The 22,166-nt window shown below is 36.0% G+C and overlaps 3 protein-coding genes across 6 annotated transcripts; 2 read left to right on the forward strand and 1 right to left on the reverse strand.

Moving 5' to 3' along the window:
* Positions 1–641: 641 nt before the first annotated feature.
* On the forward strand, positions 642–1,049 carry LOC133817608 (peroxisomal and mitochondrial division factor 2-like). Its single transcript, XM_062250177.1, has one exon. It carries the CDS (start codon positions 642–644, stop codon positions 1,047–1,049), a length of 408 nt encoding a protein of 135 aa, XP_062106161.1.
* A 710-nt stretch (positions 1,050–1,759) lies between these two features.
* Positions 1,760–7,128, forward strand: LOC133795394 (magnesium/proton exchanger). 4 transcript variants are annotated; one of them, XM_062232845.1, is made up of 9 exons: positions 1,760–2,005; positions 2,427–2,851; positions 2,950–3,125; positions 3,559–3,677; positions 4,453–4,613; positions 5,152–5,294; positions 5,650–5,866; positions 6,072–6,201; positions 6,630–7,128. In XM_062232845.1, exons 2-9 carry the CDS (start codon positions 2,491–2,493, stop codon positions 6,925–6,927), a joined length of 1,605 nt encoding a protein of 534 aa, XP_062088829.1. In that variant the 5' UTR covers positions 1,760–2,005; positions 2,427–2,490; the 3' UTR covers positions 6,928–7,128. The 4 variants fall into 4 exon arrangements, with proteins under 4 accessions (XP_062088829.1, XP_062088839.1, XP_062088838.1 ...); XM_062232855.1 differs by having other exon boundaries at positions 5,167–5,294; XM_062232854.1 differs by having other exon boundaries at positions 2,462–2,851.
* A 122-nt stretch (positions 7,129–7,250) lies between these two features.
* Positions 7,251–10,434, reverse strand: LOC133795412 (blue-light photoreceptor PHR2). The gene is made up of 4 exons (XM_062232863.1): positions 9,282–10,434; positions 7,965–8,194; positions 7,778–7,864; positions 7,251–7,500 (listed from the first exon to the last, which is right to left on the reverse strand). The coding sequence occupies exons 1-4, from the start codon at positions 10,269–10,271 to the stop codon at positions 7,419–7,421; spliced, it is 1,389 nt and encodes a 462-aa protein (XP_062088847.1). The 5' UTR covers positions 10,272–10,434; the 3' UTR covers positions 7,251–7,418.
* Positions 10,435–22,166: the final 11,732 nt, after the last annotated feature.

The raw sequence follows: 22,166 nt of genomic DNA on the forward strand, positions 1-22,166 counted from the left end.
CTAGAACTCATTTACGTGAAATGGCTCATGTTCGTGATGAAATTACTGATCATATATGGAGAGCTAGTCGACGATAGTGAGATTGAGTAAATACATTAGTTGATTGTTATGACTCGTTTAATACTTTACTTTAAGTTTAAACAATTATTAGTTCATACGTTTTTATTTTACTATGTAGACTTTATTGATTTTGTATTATCTCATGGATAGATATTAAGTCATGGATAAATATTAAGTTTTGAAATTTAAGATTATTTGGATATTATTAATATGATCTATTTTTACTATAATTTTCTTATTTTTTATTTTAATATAATAAAATATGGTCACAAAAAATATTTTTAATTTTTAGTTTACAAAATGAAAATAAAATATAAAATTTCAAAAAAAAAATATTTACCAAATATATTTTTTATTTTTTTAAACAAAAAATTATCAAACACATTTTTATTTTTATTTTTAAAAAAACAAAAACAAAATGATTACCAAAAGTATTTTTATTTTATAAAAATCAAAAATCAAATAACATAAAACAAAAATATATTTTTATTTTTGAGTTTAAAATTTAAAACCAAAAATTTTACCCAACGCAGCCAAAATGTTAACTTAATAATCGTTTTTTTAGGATAAGGCTTTGAGGAATGGCGGAAGAGACGGCAATGAATGGCGTCGACGATCAAGTGACGGAGAATTTCTACAATTCCGATCAGACGGTGGAGCTGAGCCGAAAGGTTGAGATTCTGGAACAAGAGAAGCTGAAATTGGCTGGTGAGAATGAAGAAACGAAAGAGAAGATTAATAAATTGATGATTGAGATCGAGAAGGAGAGGAGCGATGAATCAGAGCTCAAAGAGAGGTTGAGAGAGATGGCGAAGGAGATCGAGAGTTTCGAAGAGGACAAGGAGGCATTGGGAGCGATCGCGACGGATTTGGAGACTGAAGTCTCGAGGCTCCAACACGATCTGATCACTGCCATGTCCGACGGCGGGGCGGCGTCGGCAGAGGTTGGAGCTTCAGAGGGTTTTAAGAGAGAAAGAAGTGAAGATTGAGAGCATTGAGAGTGAGGTGGAGAACTTGAAGACGACGAAAGCGGAGAGCGAGAAGAGGGTGAGGGAATTGGAGAGGAAATTTGGGGTTTTGGAGATGAAGGAAATTAAGGAGAAGAGCAAGAGAGTTAGAGCTGAGGGAACAAATGGAGGAACAAGAGAGGCAAATAGTTGAGCTGAAGAAAGTAGCTGTGGAGTGGGAATCTCTTGTTTCTGATAGTGGGGTTGAAGCCGAGAAGTGGGTGATGGAGAGAGTGACTATTGAGGTTGCGCTTAAAGAATCATAGGAGAAAGCTAAGGCTATGGAGTTTTAGGTGCATTACTTGCAAAAGAAAGTGGAAAAGGCTGAGACGGTCGTGAGAGAAGTGAAGGACAAGACTTTAAAGGTCGTTAATGGTGTTGTGGATGATCTGTATAATGGGAGAGAAGAGAAAGGGTTGATAATGATTTATTTAATACTCATTATTTGACATTTTATTTAATTTTAAGTTTTGATTATTCTTATCTTTTTTAAATTATTTTTAAAATATTTAATAAATTAAATTATTTGGGCCAATTAAATGCAGCGCATGGCAGCCACACAAGTCTCTCTCGTTAGACTTAGACCAATGTTTGCATCAAATTCACAACAGCCAAGATTATTGTCGCTAAAAAATTTACATAAGCATTTATTTAATTACGAGAAATGTAACTAGATAGTTATTATTGCGCAAATTTGCCTTGTTTTTAAATTCATAAACAAAAATATAGTTAATTTGAGGGATAAGAAAGTGTAAAAAAAGTCTATCATAGTCCTAGATACAGAACACAGCACAGAAACCATGCACGTTTTTTTCGATCGCTGAGAGTGATAATAACGTGCGTTCATCCAATCCCCAAATCTCACTCCATTCTTTCACCATAGTTGGCTGGGCAAGCGGCGGGTTACGCCGGAGCGCCGGCGGTGGATTCCCGCGCTGGTAATTTTCCAGCTATCCTTCTCCTCTTATGGCCCGTCTTTCTGATCTCTGCTTCTGGTATCGCGTCTCATTCATTGATGAAGATCGAGTTTTGTTATATTTATGGGAATTTTGGGTTTGTTTTCTTGTCGATGATTGCAATTTGGATCTGAACTCTTGTTACCATATGTTTGTATAAATTTTTACTCTTTTCATTCATTGATCGTTTGGATTTCTCTCAATTCAACATATAACAGCTTCTCCTACATCTTTGGACTTTGGGATTGTTTTATTGTTACCATTATAAATGGTGTTGCGTGTTTGTGCTAGATTCCTTTTATCTATTTCCTTATTGAACTTACTTCTATTATGCATTCAGTTGTGCATTAGTACTTAATTTAAGATAGATCAATAAACTTCTGATTAACATTTTCTTCTTCAGCTCTGTCACTGACTGCTACTGCTATACAAAAGTAGGTTAATTGCATAACTCAACTGCAGTAAGCATGGTTGGACTTGCGAGTATTCTTGGACAAGAAACGTGTGAAAGCTACTTGATTTTTCATGCTGAAACTAAACTGGGAAATGGGTTTAGGACATTCTTGTATTTTCTTGGTCTTGCTTACTGTTTCCTTGGACTATCAGCAATAACTGCTCGTTTTTTCCGGTCTATGGAAAGTGTTGTGAAGCACACACGTGAGGTGGTAGTGACTGACCCTTCTACTGGGGCAGAAACCATTAGGCATGAAAAAGTGTGGAATTTCACTATTGCAGACATTACCCTGCTGGCCTTTGGGACTAGTTTTCCTCAAATATCCCTAGCTACTATTGATGCCATAAGGAATTTGGGGAGCCTCTATGCTGGAGGTTTGTTTGTTTTGCAAAATCTTCGTTTTTTTTTTCAATAAACAAAATTTTAGAATTTAATATGGAGTTTTTTTGGGTCTACTTTGTGAGATATATAGGTTTGGGCCCTGGAACCCTTGTTGGTTCTGCTGCATTCGACCTCTTTCCTATCCATGCTGTTTGTGTTGTAGTTCCAAGAGCTGGAGAGTTGAAAAAGATATCTGACATAGGAGTTTGGCTAGTGGAGCTTTTGTGGTCTTTTTGGGCTTATATTTGGTTGTATATAATTCTAGAGGTAATTATAGAAATTTGAGTAAATCTTCATTTTTTTTATGGTACAGATATTATTCCTTGCTTGGTTGGACTTATTTTTATTTCCTCTTTTTCATCACTTAATCAACAAAATTTGCAATATCTTGTTTACGTCTTGATGTTTTGTTATATTGCTGTTTCTTCTCTTCACTGTAAACACACTTAAAAGTGTGACACTAATTAGTTGTAGTTTCAAACGTCATACCAGCATAGGCTGATTTCATATTCTGGACGCTTCTAACAAAATAATAGTTTGATAGATATTATGTCAGCAATTATTTGAGATGATCATTTTTTTACCTCGTTGACCTTTCTGCTTATATTCTTCTTGATGGTTCATTTATCAAAGGAATACATTTAATTACTGCTGACATATATGAATCTAGTAATGAAGTAGTTTTGCTCTATGCTTGCAGGTTTGGACCCCAAATGTGATTACGCTATGGGAAGCCTTATTAACAGTACTTCAGTATGGATTGCTGCTAACACATGCATATGCTCAAGACAAGCGCTGGCCTTACTTATCTCTTCCTCTGTAAGCAATTTGTTGAATTAAATTAAGAAACGAAGTGACAATTTTTTTTTTTTTTTTTGATCAAGAAGAAAATGAACTTCATTGAACAAATGAACAAAACAATTGAGAGCCAAAGACTCAAAAACAAGCAAGCTATACAGCCGGCTACAAACCAGCACAGCCACTCAACTAATTACATTGGAGGTTCCGAATGTACAATTGTTCTTGGACAGAAATCTGCCTAGTGTTAACTAAGTAAAGCCTATATTTAATTATGTACTTAACTTCCTTAACTAGGCTCAATGCAGTCAAGGAATAACCATCATAAAAACACCTGTTTCTGTTCCTCCAGATGCTGTAAATAACAGCTGCCAGAACCATATTCAAGATAGCAGCCATTACGCCATTCCGATCTCTAGCCAACCAAACAATCCAGCCATGAATTTCAATAGGCCAAGCTTTGAATCCCAGCCAGTCAAAGATGATATTAATAAACTGTCTAGAGAGGAAGCAATCAAAAAAGAGATGAGGATGGCTCTCTTGATGGCTCTCGCAGACAGGACAGACCAAAGTGGTCACTGGAACATGCATTCGGCTAAGATTATCTCTAGTTAAGAGCTGAGAATTGACCACCTGCCATAGCAAAAATCTGCAATTTTTTGTCCTGTTTTCATTTTTATAATTTCTGATTTTTTGTTTAATAATAGCTGCAATGATGAAAACCTTATTGCAACACTAGCACATTTGATGTTTATATATCTACTTTATTCTTTTTGGCGGATCTTTCATTCTCAAGGAAAAAAGGTGGAAGACCAGAGGAGTGGGTGCCAGCTGAGGCAGATTCACGCAAGCATGATACTGGTGTTGGCAATGGCTACTCTGAAATACTTCCAGTCAGTGAAAATGCAGACAGAAATGTTGTTGATATTTTCTCCATTCATTCAAGAGATGAAACAGGTACTTGTTTGAAATTCCAATTATGGTGTCTTTTAGTCTTATTTAAAGTGTAAGTTAAGTTCATTAGAGATAAATTATGTTCTAAGTATTATCAAAGAGAACCAATGCAACAATTCCCAGCCAAGTAACTAAGCCATCCAAATTGACAGAAAAGGCACCAAAAATTTCACAACAAGCATTCAATAAGAGGCATAAAACCATCAAAATCATCCACGATTGTCAACACAATGAGTTGACACGGGTCAGCACAAAATTATACAATTTGGCCCCAGGAATTATAAGAAACACTTTCAACATCAGCAACTAGATTAATGGGATCTGACTAGAATTTGAAGGAATGTGTATTATTTTGGGAACCATGAAGTGATATTAGGTCTATCATACCAGAAGATAATAGCTTGAGCTTGTTCCACGGATTTGAGTAGCTAATAATTGCATATGAAAAGAACAAGGAGATATATTAGTTTTACATTGCACTCTGCAATGCCTTATAACATCATTTGTTCACACTAAAATTTAAATTCACAATGAATGTCAGCGTTTCCGGGTCCAGGGTATCAAAAGGTGCCTGAATTCGATGATGCAGTTGAATCGTCAAACAAAATTTTGAAAGAGGAGACAACTTTAGAAGATTCTGATGTTCTTGCACTTTGGAGACAGCAATTTGCGGATGCACTCATGGTATTGCACTTTTGCTGAGTATAAGTAATTACTTTGCCACATCTTTTTTATTTAATCTTGTCCAAAATGCAAATCAATAAATTTTCAGGAATTCAACTTTGATTCTTATGCAATAACATCATCCTTTTTAATTTCTGATTTTAACAAGTTACACTTGATCTAGATTATCTGAATGTTGAGATTTTTTTTTAACTCAGTATTTTTCTGTTATGTGGTGTGTCAAGGATGTCTTTCTTAAAAATACTTCAAACTGCTAGCTTCTGTATGTGCGTGTTTGGCAAGCATAAAGAAAGTGTTGTCTTTGATTAGTATTCATATTCCTTTCCTAGTGAATAATTTCGTTCTCCCTGCACAGTTGGAAAGCGGAGAATCAAGAAAATTGAATAATGTATATCTGCGGCTTGCAAGAATTTCCTGGCAATTACTTTTGGCTCCATGGAGACTTATGTTTGCTTTTGTTCCTCCATATAATATTGCCCATGGTTGGGTTGCCTTCATATCTTCTCTCATTTTCATCAGTGGTATCGCTTACATAGTGACAGAACTTACAGATCTGATAAGCTGTGTCACAGGTAGTTTGCGTCATTTGAAACAAATTTTCCAGATCCTTCAATATTAATGACTCTAAAACCAAGTTGGTCCACCCAATATTACCCCCCTGAAACAAATTTTCCAGATCCTTCAATATTAATGACTCTAAAACCAAGTTGGTCCACCCAATATTACCCCCCCCCCCCTTTCGATATTTTAGATTCACATATCTTTAATTCTTTGCAGGAATAAATCCATATGTTATAGCATTTACTGCATTAGCAAGTGGTACTTCATGGCCAGACTTAGTTGCGAGTAAGATTGCTGCTGAACGTCAGACAACGGCTGACTCTGCTATTGCAAACATTACTTGCAGGTTTAGTCATTTGACTTCCATTTCAATTTATAGCTTCTTGTTTAATGTGAATGGAGAGAAAGAATTGTTATCACTTATCAACATGTACTTTGATTCTGAGTTTAAAATTGAACTTGTGTTGTGACCCCACAAGAGGCATGCTACCAACCTAGGCAAAATTGCAATAATATAATTAGAATTCTTTCAACAAAACTAAACTGCCTGAGAAGGAAAATAGCCGTTAGAAGTATATTTAAAAAAAAAAGGATAAAAATCTCTACATTAACACATCATAGTGCCTGATACTTGAGCTTGACTTTTGGCTGATAATTTTAGCAAACTATCGCCTCTTTTGCGAACCATTTAGCAAAGTAGGTTCGATAAGCCATTTACTAATACTGTTACTTATATAAGTAGTGTGTAAACCATTTAGTTTTGCAATGTTACAGCAATTCAGTGAATATATATGTTGGCATTGGTGTTCCATGGCTGATTGACACTGCATACAACTTCATTGCATATGGAGAGCCTCTGCGAGTTGAGAATGCCGCAGGACTGAGCTTCTCATTACTTGTATTTTTCTCTACTTCTGTGGGATGTATTGCTGTTCTGGTATTTAGGCGTCTAACGTTGGGCGCAGAACTCGGAGGGCCAAAGCTCTGGGCCTGGCTTACCTCTGCCTACTTCATGTTACTTTGGCTAATTTTTGTTGTGCTATCTTCTCTCAGAGTTTCTGGCATCATATGATACGAGTGGTTTTTCTTCTCATTTTTTTTGTTCGATATAGCATTTTTGCTTCCTTCCCCTGTTATAGTAACATATCATAATTATGTAATTGAATGTATCAATAGGTTGAAAAAAAATATTCTTTTTCTTTTATATTAACAACATTGTCATTCATTTTTGTAACCGTTTGAAAATAATTGAAGTTGTATGAAAAGTTGAATACGGATGATTCCTTTAGTGTCAATTACTAACGAATATGTAATTGACCCAGCAAACAATCCCACTCCTCTTTTAAAAAAAAAAAATCATATATAAATGTTCAATGGACTATAAAACCAGAAATCTTTAAACAAAATTTGACTACTTTATTTAGAACCCGGAACAGAATTCAACAATGAAAAATGTTACGCTCTCCTACTCCAGCTCTAATAGCTACATTATGGGGGACAGTGAACAAACGAAATCAGCAATCCAAAGTAAATTTTCTCTTCACATGGAATACGCATTCTAACTTAAGCAAAGGCACCAGTACAAGCTGTTGCTGGGGCATTGTCAAGCTGTTTCTTTGCTGAACTGTATTTCTTGGTAATGAATCTGCATTTTCAACAACAAAACATTAGTAATCAGATTTTTAAGAGAATAAAGAAGTATGTCAAATTGTCAATAATTGTCAACATTCAATGCAGCCCACTTGACTTCCTAAAATAACAGTGGTCACAATTGAAGTTCTATGAAATCAAGTAAATCATAGAAAGGGGGAGATAATAAGTGATGCAAAGTGGAAAACCCAGTGATGATATTTTCATTCATGGAAAAGAAAGTATTGATTTTCTAGCATTAGCTAAAGAAGTCCTCCAAAATATAGGTTTACCTGAAGAAATCCCTCCACAATAACTCGAACAGTAACCAGTTCATTCCACTGCCACTGTCATTCTTATTTGAGGAAGCAGAAATTGTCCTGATAACCATACAGTTTTCAATTTTAATGTCAGAACCTATGTTGAAAATCTTCCAAAAATAATATCAAGGCTGAAAAGATGGGGAAGTTTGAATTGCACCTGGAAGTTGTTTTCTTTAGTTCATCAAACATTGAGCGGGGAGAAAGGCATCCCATAGCCAGCCATGGAGAGATTTTGCAGGAAAAGTTTGCTCCATATATACTGTCATGACTGCCATCCTTGCTCCCTTTGTGAGGTTGTGCTTGGCACTCAGCTGCAAACTTTTTAAGCCTTTCTAGTGCTTCTGTTTCTCCCCCAACCAAGGAAGCATTGGCAGCCGGCTTTCCATCCTACAACACATCAGTTATTACCAATTTATTGAAGAGAGAACTGAAGAAAAGTTTGTTTATGAATTGATGATTAGTAAATGGATACAACATGAGAGATATACCAACCAATGTTAATGTCTGTAGTTAAACTTTCCAAAGTTCATGGAAACAGAAGACAATATTAGATTCGGGAAAACTGACTAGCTAAATTAGTCTTGCAAAGGAAGATAAATATTAGACTCAGTAAAACTGGCTAGCCATATCAGTCTTGAAAAGGAAGAGCACTAGTTCAGCTAATCTATACTGTACCTTAGCATAAAAAGTACTTTCCTACCCTTAATCATCTATGTAAAGCCCAGAGATAGTTACTTAGTCCTAACAGAGAGTATACAATTTCAGTGGAGAAGTACATAGATAACAGTGGTAAAATGTACTCTAACCACATCCACTAGAGTCGAGCACAACAGTCACACAACAACACTAGTATTTTAATCAAGTGCCCCTTAATTAATGTCCTCAATCAGATCAAAAGAATTTAGTTTGCAATCAAAGTGAAACAAACTTAGGCTGGTCGATTTCCTAGGAATATGACTCCAACCACCGTTCCCTTCAAGCCTACTGAACAAATATATCCCTAACAATTACTTCAGTATGTTTCATGATCAGCCATCCAGGTATTCATGCCTCAGAAAATTTAATACCCTTCTTTTGCTTGTTTTGATTTCAATTTAATAACTTTCTTTTGTTTGTTTTGATTTCTCTGCTATGAATATATTTTTCTTTAGCTACACCATAAAACATATACTTTGAATCCTTTGAAAGCATTTTGACTAGTTAAGTCGTACTCCCGAGTCCCGACTAAACTCCCAAGTTCTCTATTGCACATGGTAAACTTTAGAGCACTCCAGACTAAAAAAACACTGCTAGTAGGGAGTCCACTACAAATTCCTCGTTTTCTTGTGATACATAGAAGGGCTATAACACATTCGAAACCATATAACTAGTCATTTTCTTGAAGCAAACTATACTTGTTCATTTTGAATATTTAACAATATAACGTGATTAAGACAAACAATAACTAGAGAGGAAACATAACCAAGAAGCCTACCTGAGTCATTGTCGCAGGTTGGTTAACACCCAAATCCATCAACGAAGGAATATCTCCAGTTTCAACGTCACCACGAGAAGGCAACCCCTTCATTTGTTCAAGAGCCTCAATGGTCTGCCTCACCTCCAAACCCTGCACTTTCTCTCTAAATCCACCATAGTTGGAAGGCATGTCTTCCAGCTTAAACGGCAAATCATCAGCGTGATACAATGTACTTCCCCAAAAGTACTTCATCTCAACATTCTCATCTTTCATGGCTGCCTCAATCCGCTCCTCGGCCTTAACCTCATCATGCGAAACCTCTCTGTGCGCGTAAATTGCGTCCGCACCAATCGCCTTGGCCAACTCCACCAAAACAGTCTCAGGCTTCCCAATTCTGACCACAAGATCGGACCCTCGAGCTTGGAGGTTCTTCCTGAGGTCCGTAACGGACTCAACCAGAAACGTGGCCCGGTAAGGACCAGTTTTATCGAACCCAGAAGACGATTTGCCGTAATCTCTAGGATCGAAGCAGTAGACAGGCAAAATAGACATGGACTCGTTGTGAGCCGTGTTGAGGCACTCGTTGTCGTGGACCCTCAAATCGTTGCGGAACCAAACGATGGAAGCTCGGCGAACGGCGGCCCCATTGGAGGGATCCATGGGGCGGCGCGGGCCCAAAGAGAGAGGGTTCTGAAGAGGATTAGCTGAAATGGTGGACTTGAATGAAAGCTTCGGCGGCTGAGACACAGAGGCGGCGGAGAGAGAAAGATGAGTAAGGGAAGATGCTTGTGTGGGGACTTTAGCCTTGTTAAGCTGAGAAAACAAGGTGGAAATTTTGGATTGTTGGAAGAAATGGGTTGGGATGATTGTTGAGAGAGAAAGAGAAAGTGAAGCAGTGGCAAAGGGGGGTAGCCTGGTCTCTCCAGAAGAGGGTACAACAACGGCCATTGAACTTTGCTCCTCTGAGGATTGGATTTCTGGGTTCTCCATTTTTGAATCTGGGTCCATTTTTTTTGGGAGATTGGTTCTAAAGATTAGAGGCGAACTTTGATATGAAAAAAGAAATGAAAGAAGATAAGCTGTTCCTGGTTTTCTACCTCTGGTTTGTTCTCTCACCACCTCTGCTCAAATAAAAGAGCTTTTCTTTTTTGTCTCTAATCTATCTATTGAATTTTGTAAGTAAAATTTATGGGGCTTTTATTTAAAAGGCTTTTATATTAATTTTTCAATTTGTTCTTAATAATCCTCTGCCCTTCCATATCTGACTGCCTGGCCACACCTAACATTTCCCACTAACTTTCAAATTTCGACCTTTGATATTTTTAAGAGAAAAATACAGTACACCATTGGGGGTTGGTAGAACTATTATTCAATTTATAAGTCTTTATTATTTCACTTATTTTTCTTTTAAGAAATTATATACTTTTAATTAGAAATTAAAGAAAATTGTAGTTTGGTAAGCTAAGCGTTATTTTTTGTTTATATATTTATGGGATCAATTATTGGTTAAGTACTCACAAGTTATTTTACATTTCGGTGTGATTTTTCATCAACTATTTTTGTAATAAATCATTTTGATGTCTGGGTTAAGCTTTATATGGCCAATGACTTTTGGTAAAATGTCAACGTTAGTTGGAAAAGACTGGTGCAGTACTTGGGTTTTGCTCTTACTTTATTCATTTTGAATGTTGAAACACAAACGTGTGAAGTGTTGTTTTTATCTTTGTCATAAAAAAAGATTGTTCATTTAGAAGATTTAAACTACAATCACTTTAAACAATAAAAACAAGAGAGAGAAAAACACTAGAGTTATATTCATTCAGATTCTGTAAATATACTTTCTTTTTCTGATCTTGTATTGGCTTAAGATATCTTAACAAATAGTTATATCTTTGGCCCTTTAAGTCCCCAATCTCTATATTTTTGCAATTACATCAACAAAGTTAAATTTGATTTTTGATGCATAAAAGGGTCTTATGTCAAAATAATGTCAAGCTAAAATAACATCACATTTTTATCTTAATATTCCCTTTCACTCTCAAAATGTCATGACATAAGTTTCCCTCTTTTTTCTACTATTGTCTTCTCCATCTCTATCTCTCACATTTTCCTTTTCTATCTCTCTAAGCTCTCATACACAAAGGCAGTCAATATTATCTTAATCTATACTAATTTTCGAGCTCATTTTGGATTCTCTTTCGGATCTAGGGGCAAAAATCGTATGAGTAAGTATATATTTATTATATGTAGTGAAGAAGCTTGTTTATCTACATTGCTTGTGCTATTTCGAATAGATATGTGTATGCCTTCATGTTTTATTGTAATTTTTCACTGTTAGAATTGATTTTCATTCCAATCTGGATTTTTCATCTGCCTCGATGAAACTCGATAGGCCTCAATGGATTGCATGAATAGATCCTCGATGGACCTCAATGTGCCTCGATAGTGTTAGGATTTTAACACCTCGATGAGGCTCGGTGGTCCTCGATAAAACCCTTATACGTTTATGCCCATTGGCTACCTCGATATGCCTTGATAGTCCTCGATGGGCCTCGATGGGTTCATAAGAATTTTTTTGGGTAGTCTACCTCGATGTGTCTCGACTGTCCTCGATAGGTCATAAGAATTACATTGGATTGTCTGCCTTGATTGTACTAGATAGAAATCAATTTTTTTGTTGTTTTATGTTATAGTTTTAATTTTTTACCTTTTTTTTTTATACAGATTCGAATTGTTTCCATATTTGTTGCATTCAATGGTGTTTGAGAACTGGAAAATAGGGATTGGATTTTCAGGGATGCTTAAAATAAAGTTCTGCCTTTAGAGAAGGGTGTGACGTATGAGCAACCGCTTGACATTCTGTACGATGAGCTTGAAGTGGATAAATGTGTGTGTGACTTGAAACTTGAGGTCCCATACACATGTCTCTCACAATCCGTCAAACCTACTGTTATAAAAAATGATAGGCATGTGCGTGCATTCATTGGGTTAGCTTTGAAATCTGTAGAGAAGTTGATTCCTCTATGTGTAACATTGGTTAAGAAGGGAGGTATAATAAATGCATCGGCTCTCGGCGTTAATAAAGAAGTTCATTTCTCCCCTGTGTCATGGTTTCAAAGAAACTCAAAGTGAGGTTGGGACATTTGTTCCCAAGACAAATCCAGACGTTATAGTCCATGAAGATATCCCTGTTAGAGATACATCATATTTTCATGACACATCAGAGTACGATCCCTATGGCTATGATCCTTATGTCAAGGACGATCCTATTGCTAATGCAACAGATGTTGGTGGGCCAAATATTAGGGCAGATTTGCCAACGCAGAGTTCAAATGTTATGGTAGTTGAGGAGCGCAAAATAGAAGATCGGCAAACACCTGAGACTAGCAGTAGTCGTCTAGGTCCAAGTAGAACCGATGATAGTTTTAGATAAAGTTCTCCATTGGACTTAGGTGAAGATCGGAGAACATGGAATGCTCCCATGTTCACCAAAGAGGATATATAGGCCTCACATCAACATCATTCCTCAACCAGCAAAGTTTCAGGAGAATTTCACCTTGGCAAGTTCTTTCAGAACAGGCTTGAATTGAAAACCAAAGCAGGCATATTTGCGATGAAGAATAATTTTGAGTTTATGGTTAAGAAATCAGGTACTGATGTGTGGTACATTACCTGCGAGGATCCTGATTGTGGTTGGAGATTGAGGGGAAAGAAAAAAAATGTGTTCTGAAATGTTCGAGATTACTGTATACAACGAAGTACACACTTGCTCACAAGAAATTCGAGATAAGGACCACCGTCAAGCATCATCGTTGGTTGTTGGCCACCTAATCAAGAGGAAATTTTCTACCGATGGTACTCGGTACATGGAAAACAACATAAGGGAGGACATGAAGCACCATTTTGGGGTCGAAATAAGCTATGAGAAGGCATGGAGATGCAGAGAAAAGGCTCTTATGTATGTTAGAAGCACACCTGAGGAATCATACTCCAAGTTACATGGATAACTGTGTCAGTTGGACCATAAGAACCTAGGTACAATTACTGATTTTGTAGCAATAGATGGTCGTTTCTTGTATTGCTTCTTTTCCCTCGGTGTTTCTAAGCGTGGATTCCAGTACTGTCGTCCTGTCATTTGTGTGGACGACACATTCTTGAAGAACAAGTATGGTGGCCACATGCTCTGTGTTGTCATGTTGGATGCAAACAACCAATTATTTCCAATTGCGTTTGCATTGGTGGACAGTGAGAACCATAACTCTTGGACTTATTTCATGAGAAAATTGAAGGAAACCATAGGGGACGTTGACAACCTAGCTTTTGTATCGGACAGGCATAAAAGCATTACTCATGCTTTGGAGCTTGTGTCCCCAGATGCCTATCATGGTGCTTGTTACCACCACATCTGTATGAATGTGGTGGCAAAATTCAAAACTGACCACTGTTAAGACATCATGGGGTGTGCAGCGTACGCGTTTCGAATAACAGAATTTCACAAGTTCTTTGACAAGATTAAGATAATTGATCCGCCCATTGCTCAATGTCTTGAGGGAATTGGTTTAGAAAGGTGGAGTAGCACTTATTTTCCTAAAAACCAATATAATATCATGATGAGTAACTACGCAGAAAGCTTCAACAATAAAACCAAGGAGGCATTGAGCTTTTTAGTTGCCACTTTCCTTGAATTCATAAGATTCACTCTTCAATCTTGGTTTGCCGATAGACGTGAAAGAGTTGTAAAAGCAACAACTGTGTTATCACCTGAGATGGAAAAAGATGTGAAGCAATTTTCCTAGATGTCCAAGTCCTTGGTCATCATGAATTTCTTGTGGTTGATGGTAATGGTGATAGTGAGGTGAACTTGGCCACAAAATGATGCTCTTGTTGGATGTTCCAAACCATTAGGATACCGTGTGTCCATGCTTTTGCTGCAGCCAGAAAAAGAAGCATAAGCATTTACTCATTGTGTTCCCCTTACTATAGAATCGAGGCATTGAGGGACACTTATAAGGAAATTATTTACCCTGTTGAGAACGAGGATGAATGGGTAATCCCTAATCACATCAGAGATATGGTTGTCGGCGTCCCCGTTGAGAAAACCCCTGTAGAAAGGCCCAAGAAGCAGAAAGTGGGTAGGCAAAAGACAAACCGCTATGCTTCACGCGGGGAAAATATCTTCAAGCCACGTAAGTGTAGCAGATGTGGTGGTAGTGGGCACAATAGGAAGTCATGTAAGGATAGGCTTTAAAAAAATTTGTTTTCTGTAATAATTCAATTGATTTTGCTGCGTTTAATTCATTCAGGTACCTCTCTTATTATTTTATTGGTTTTGATCTAAAGAAATAACACTTTACAAATTTTTTCTTGTCTGCCTCGATAGGCCTCGATATACCTCGACACTGAATTTTGTCAATCATGCCCATCGAGGCCAGTCGAGGCCTATCGAGCCAGACTTTGTAATGTATTTATTTGGCCTCGATACCTATTGAGGCCTATCGAGGTAGGCTTGGTAATGTATTTATTTAACCCTGTCAAGGTCAATTCGAGGCCTATCGAGACCTATCGAGGCAGGCTTGGTAATGTATTTATTTAAACATACCGAGGCCAATCGAGGCAGAAACATTTTAATCGTTTATTTGATGGTGTAGTCAAGGTTCAACGAGGCAGTTGGTTTGACCCACTGAGTTTTGTCGAGGCAGACAAATTTTGTGAATTTAGTAGTTTTTTTTAATAACTTTTGAAATATTTAGACGGTCCTAATCAAATTCTACCGAGGCATATCAATGTCGAAAATGAAAGACATGTTTGGTCAAGTAGCATTGAAGTTCGTAAAAAGAAAATAATGTCTGTAACTAAACCATATAAAAAACTAACTATATATTAGTCTATACAATAGGTGTATCAAGAAAATGTAAACAGCATCACGGTGACAAATTCTGATATAATAGGTCAACACACCACTTGGTCATGAAATGTTGCATGTTCTCATCGATAACGGTAACGAGTGGTAGCCTAGAAATCAAATGCTCGATATGTTTGATGGCAAACATACCACAATCTCCACTGCACATAATCGATTTTGTGTCAATTCAAGATAAAAATAACTTCAATATTCAGATTTCAAAAACACTAATTAAATAGGGGAATACCTTGTCTTAGTCTGAGGACACTCCTCAAGAGAAATACAACAATACGAAAAAAATTGCTTTCTGCTCAAGAGACGACTAGAGGTCCTCATGGTCGTCAACCATGTCAGAATACCACAAAAATGAAGGCAACAATAAGCACCAATGCTTAATCACTTCCGCCAACAGATTCGGACTAAGAACGCTATGGTTGGAATCATAAATTTTGATGCACCACAATGGAATGGACACTTCAATGGCGATCCAATGCTTAGCTTGATCGACATGCAAGGAAAAATATACTTCACTCACATTTTTCCAGGATACGAGGAATTGATTTTCGTCGCCCTTCAGCAATTTCAGCACGTCGTTGTCCCATGTATACTTAGTGTCTATCTCCTTGAAATGATTCCAATGACCTAGGCACACTTGGGGGAAGGTGATGTTCATGATAGTAGCATCCTGCCGAAATGCGGCGTGATAAAAGTGGCATCGATGACGTAGCATGTGTAGAGCGGCATCAATATGCTGCAAAAACATAAAAATTCGTTACCATCAATATATTTTATGATTGAATTGAAAACATAATTTTAATTTACATACCGAATCCCAAAGCCAAGTCTGAATGGTGTGCACCTGCAAGAACCATGCCACACTGTGCATCCCAGTAAATGTTTCGATCCCTGTTATTGTCAATCTTCCTGATCATCCACTTGTGGAAGCTCTTCTCTTGCTGCGGGTCACACTTCCTCAAAGGTTCAGTAACTAGCCCATGTTTATATACTCTTAACCTCTTCGTAGGGTCGGTGAAGTCATCAAAACACTTGCCCTGCGTTTCTTCCTGATAACTTCAAGGCCAGCTGCCTCCTCAGCCTATAGTACTCGTACACTGGGACTGTTGGCATCACTAGCAACAACAGATGTTTGGGCCTATGGAGTGGAAGGTGGATCACCAGGCTCATAGTCATGAGGCAAGATATTAGACTTTGTATCTGTTAGGAGTGTGTCCTAAAAGCAAGTAAAGACATTTGTTTTTTCTGTGAATAAATAAATACAATGGTTTATTATTATTGTCATATTTAGATTGTTAAGTTATTGTTTGAATAATTGTGTAAATATCATAAAAATTCCATATTCATTATTAAGGGTGTGATCTTGTATTAGTACGAGAGAATTAAGATCACATGAATGAATAAAAATAGTCAACAACAACAAATTAAAGTTATGAAATTCTTTAATTGGAGTTGTAAGTACGGTTTACTGAGTATCATAATGATACAAATAATCTAGATTCAGATTATTGATGTGGAAAGACATCTCGGTAAAGGTGCTTTATATAATATGATTATATATGACATGGACCGATATGAATTAAAGTCTTTATCCAAAAACCATTTAACAATAAAGACTTGTAATTCATATCATAACTGATGATCATTTATAGATCAACCTAAATCCTGAGTGTTCATGAACTCCTGTTCATATTTATTAAATCTTTTGATTCACTCGTTAAGGTCTCTTCAAAGAATGAGGCTAATGGCTTTTGTTTTGGAGATTTAATATCATGGATGGCTGGGAACATGTATCAACAATACGGAATCTAATATTCCCTAACGGATCGTATATTAGTTCCCTTAAGGGTTAATTCTGGAACTGAATGATTTTGAGCTCAAATCTATAATTAGATTATAGATTAATTATTCACTAGTGAATTAATGGTACTTAAGGAATAAGAAGTAAATTAGAAAGGTTAAACGGTAATTCTTCCATTCTAATTTATGAACTAATTAATTAGAGGGTTGAACTATTGTAAGATGGTTATATCAATGGACGACTTAAGAAAAAGATTTCTGTAAAAGTATATCTATAACATAAAGAGTGCAGTTCTGAATTTATAGTGGAGTAATATCAGAATTAATAAATTAACTATTATAATTAAAGAGTTTAATTATTTAGTTTCAATTTATTGGAGCTTAATGTTATAGGTCCATGGTCCCCAAAATGGCTCAAACAATCACAGTCAAAGGCAAATACAAAAATTGGGCAAAAAGGACTTATGTGATAAGTAAAATATTTTTCTATGTATCAAACATAATTATTGTTTAATTATGTGTAATTAATTAATTATTTGATTTAACAAAAAAAATATAATTAATTTTGAATTAATTTATTTTTGGGATTTTTGGTATTTAAATAATAATAAAATTTGGAAAAATCACATGTCTGCACATGTATGTGGTACACGTGTGGCACAGTGCACAGGCACTGTGCTACACGCATAAGAGATAGACTTGGTCTCTTGATTCCACAATTTTAGTTATTTAAATATTAAATAAATAATGAGATATTTTAATATGATTAAAATATTATTATTTAAACAAAAATCTGATAACTGATCAGTTATTTTGAATTTGTTTAAAATAACAAATATTTTAATATATTGGATATTATTAAATGTGGGATATCAGTTTTCACAGAACGTAAGTTTTCAGGGATAGAAAAATATCTACGATTCTCTCAGAGAAAGAGAACAGTGACAAAAACAAAGGTCGTTGTTCTTCACAAAACCTAGGTCCAAACTTTATCAGATCTCATGTGTTGAGAACGTCTGATAAATAGTTATTGCCTGTTATTTGTATAGCGAGCCCACACTCGTTCTTTGTGTGACTGAGAACATTTTAGAAGATCTTGGTGTGAGATCTCAAGGATTCAGCCATACGAAAAGATAGCAGCAAGGAAGGACCTGAGGTAATTTTTTCTATTCTTGTCATTGATTCAATATATATATGAGTGTGAAGAAGTAGATCTAGAAATCTTATGGGATTATTCTGACAATTTGATTGTTGTTCCGCTGCGCATAATCTCTGATTTGATCAATAAAAACCAACATTTGATTGTAAGTGGGTGGGTTGGCTCTGTTCTGTGGAGACCACTGAAATCAGCTGCGCCAACTGAGCCATGATCGTAGTCTGATTCTGAAGTAAGGTCACCTGGCCCTCCTCAATCCTCTTGAGCCTTTGCATCAACTGCTCATAATCAAGCTAGACAACCTGACTAGAAGAAGGTGCACAGACCTGTGAAGTGCCCTCCTCAACCCTCGGGACATCCTCGTAAAAAATAGAAGCTTCCTTTGCAATCTCTGCCAGCTTCTCTGCCTCCTTCTAGGGCTCTACTTCCTCCACTGCAGTCCCAACCTCCACTACAATTGATTCCAACTCAGGGAATAACCTGGTGTTGATGTCTGGGAGGCTATTGTAGTAGACTACCTCACCAGGACGTAGCTTCAACATAGAAAATACTACCAACTGCATGGTCAAATAACATATGTCAGAAAAACTTTAATAAAATAAACCGTTAATAAATTAATTTGTCACATTTAACTCGATAAAGTAGAACTTACTTGACGCTTGCCAAAAATAGGAACCAACTCAGTTGTTGAAAGAGTGATATCGGTCTTCTTAGCCTAACTAAGCATCCTGGAAATTTGGTTCCCACTATTCTCACCGAACTTACTCCCAATAGTTGGCATGGCCTCAAAAGCCCAATACAGAAGTGTGGAGGCATAGCCATAGAAAATGTACTTTGACTCCTTCTGTTTTTTGCTTGAACCCTCTTTCTTCTTCTCCTCGTAATGTATCAATTGCTTCTACATGTCCTTCTGAACTCCACTAATAACCTTCCTAAAGGACAACTTCCCCCACGAATACTTAAAAAAGTAATCAAGATCCTCAACCATCTTCAGTGAATCTGTAGAGTCCAAGAACTTTACTTAGCTAGTTAGATAGTAGTAGCAATAGTAATAGTTGTAGTATTTTTGTGACTGTGGATTTTGGTTCAGACCGGGATTTAGTTGGACACTCGTAGTAACACTTGTAGATTTTCTAAGTTTAACCTATAGTTTAAGAATATTAATTTTAACCTAAGGTTTGATTAATATGACTGATATTGATGGTGATATTTATTATATTATAAGGTTTAGATAGACCCAATAAGATAGTAACACTTGTCTTGTGTATGTTTAATGATAATTAAGTATTTTTGAGGAATAAACTTATTAAGAGTAATATTTGAATATCCTAGGGTCTGTCAGCAGCTTTGAAATCGTTAGAGGATTTAGTCAAGGATGTTTACTCAATTCAAATTAGGCTGAAAAAGTGTAATTACGTGTTTAATATTTCAACGTATGCCGATATATCGCAGCTATAGGGGGCGATATATCGCCATACGGGGATACGAAAAACACGTAACTTCGCACGACCACCTCGATGAGCCTCGGGCATATTAGCCCAGGCGATATATCGCCTACTAGGGGTGATATATCGGCTCATTTGAAGGATTTTTGAATGTTTTTAAAACCGAGCTCATTTTAATCTTTAACCTCTTGATAAGTCCAACATCTTTCTGACCGAGTCTTCAGCCTCTGCTGAACGATAATTCAAATATTTTTCAATTAAAAAGATATTATTTTATTCAAGTTAAATGAAGATCTTTTCATTCTTGAACTCTATAAATAGGACCTAGTACCCAGCCATTTATTCATTCATCATGCTAAGTTCAGAGTCTGCAAGCTGCTAGGGTATTTTTGAGTGCTTAAACACTTGGGTTGGGAGTATAAGCTTTAACTTTATAAGCTTAATAAACACTCGGGAAGTAAGGTTCATAGTATTTTTCTATTCGAGGTGTAGTTCGGTTATAGAAGCATTCGAGGTATTCATTATTCTAGTTCAATTCTGTGTTATTCTTATAGTTTTCTACTCAAAATCCTAACTCTATTCTCTATTCTTGGTTAGGAAATCTAAGATCTTGAACGTAAGATTTTTTGTAAGTATCTTTTCGATGGTATAGTTCTTTCATTCTTTTCATCCCTTTTTCTTTAGTATACTCACCTTTTTTTGATGATTTTTAGGAGTGTTCCAAAGTCCCAATCCTGTTCTCATATCCCGGTATTTTTGGTAAGGAAAATAGGATAGGATTTTATATGTTATGTTATATGTTATCTTATGATTTTATGTGTTATGTTATATGTTATATTATGTATGTTTGTAGACTTGGGCATATGACTTGTATAACTAACAAGCCCCAATAAATTTATGGGCATATGACTTGCTTAGCTAGCAAGCCTCACAAATCTAATGGGCATATGAATTATTTAGTTTACGAGCCCCAAGTAGTAATGGCCATTATAGTATATGTGACATATGTTTATGATATGTTTTAGTATATGTTGCGATATGAATTTTATGTATATGATTTATGTGTTAGATTTTCCTTGCTGGGCATTAGGCTCATTCCTTTATGTTTATATGTGCAGGAAATTAGCTATGGCGACGGAAAGGTTCTTGGCAGCTTGGGGGTTGTGTATTGAGGCAGGATGGAATCGGTGGATTGAGCGTTCGATTCGAGGATGAAGTCGCTTCCTAGTCTTTTAAAAATTATGCTTTATACGTATTTTCCGCACTTTATTTTGTAATCCATTTATTTAAAGTTATGTTATGTTTTTATTTTAAAAACAATGGGATCCCATATCCTACTTTAAATTTTATGTAGTTTAACATTTGTTTTACAAGTTTTAATGAAGTTATGATTATTTCACTTGTGAGTTTTATTAAAGATTAGTGTCTATGTATAGTAGTCATTAATGGTCCAAAGTCTAGAGTAGTTGGGTCATTATAGAATCACCCCATATGCATGTTGTCTTCTCTGGGGCATTCAATACCCCCTCTATGAAATAGCATAAAACCAACTTAAATGCATCTTCTAGGTTTGTTGAGGCCTTCAAAGCATCTTCCAACTGACCAAAACTAACCTTCGAATCACCATTAAAATATTCATGGATGATCCGATCACTTGAAAGATGCTTTCTCAACTCATATGGAGACAGTGTGTTCCCAAAATTCAACCCGGTAACTAGGGAAAACTCTATAATCCCAAATCTACAAACAATGTTGCCCACGTAGAGCAGGCTCTCTTTAGGCTTCTTGCTTTCCACCTTACGCAACATCAGCTGAAGCAGTAGAACCCTAGAAAAACTAAAGGGCTTCGCCTTAAATAACTATCCCAACGAGCATACCTCTGCCCGTTCAATAAGCCCATGCCTATTAAATTGCTCTATAAGGGTATCCAAGTAAGCACTACCCCTATGAGTGACTTTCCAGGAAAGTGCTTCTCCAACGGTACAATAAGGCCAGACATCTGAAAAAAAGAAAAACAAAAAAAAACTGTTAGTAATATATTTTTAAGAAATCTTGCTAAACTGTTAAAAATACAATTTTAAACAATCTGGTAAACATTGAGGACCATCGAGGCATGTCGAGGCCCATCGAGGTAAAAAAAAATCAAAAGGCAAATAAACTATCGAGACCTATCGAGGTCTGATAACTCTACAAAATAGAGTTATTTTACCACATTTTTTATGCTAATTGTTGCTTAGTCTTTGAGTTTTTAAGTAACTTATTAAGTTTTTTTAAGTAATTTTGAATTTATTAGTCTTATTGTAATTTTTTTAGATTTTTATATGTTTTTATAGATATTTTATTATAATATGTTGTAGTTTAATTATTTGAAATTAATGTTTTTAGATTAAAAGTTACAAATGTGATTTTATTGAGTTTAAAAATGTCAAAGTAAATTAAGTTTTAATTAGTATGTTCATGAAACTTATGTTGAATATTTTATTATTGGAAATATTTAGTTTAATTTAAATTGTATTTATTTTGTAGGAAATGTGATGCATTTTTGGGTTGACAAATAAGAGAAAAAAGAATGTAATCTGAAGAAA

Source organism: Humulus lupulus, chromosome 1 (genome assembly GCF_963169125.1).
Source record: "Humulus lupulus chromosome 1, drHumLupu1.1, whole genome shotgun sequence".
Lineage (NCBI taxonomy): Eukaryota > Viridiplantae > Streptophyta > Magnoliopsida > Rosales > Cannabaceae > Humulus > Humulus lupulus.

Excerpts from the sequence above, each read along its gene's own strand:
- LOC133817608 (XM_062250177.1), top strand. The coding sequence starts at position 642 with ATGGCGGAAGAGACGGCAATGAATGGCGTCGACGATCAAGTGACGGAG.
- LOC133795394 (XM_062232845.1), top strand. The coding sequence starts at position 2,491 with ATGGTTGGACTTGCGAGTATTCTTGGACAAGAAACGTGTGAAAGCTAC. Across the intron at positions 3,678-4,452 it reads CCTTACTTATCTCTTCCTCT|GAAAAAAGGTGGAAGACCAG; the intron begins GTAAGCAATTTG and ends TTCATTCTCAAG. Across the intron at positions 5,867-6,071 it reads TCTGATAAGCTGTGTCACAG|GAATAAATCCATATGTTATA; the intron begins GTAGTTTGCGTC and ends AATTCTTTGCAG.
- LOC133795412 (XM_062232863.1), bottom strand. The coding sequence starts at position 10,271 with ATGGACCCAGATTCAAAAATGGAGAACCCAGAAATCCAATCCTCAGAG. Across the intron at positions 8,195-9,281 it reads AACCTGCGACAATGACTCAG|GATGGAAAGCCGGCTGCCAA; the intron begins GTAGGCTTCTTG and ends GATGTGTTGTAG. Across the intron at positions 7,501-7,777 it reads TTGTGGAGGGATTTCTTCAG|ATTCATTACCAAGAAATACA; the intron begins GTAAACCTATAT and ends TTGAAAATGCAG.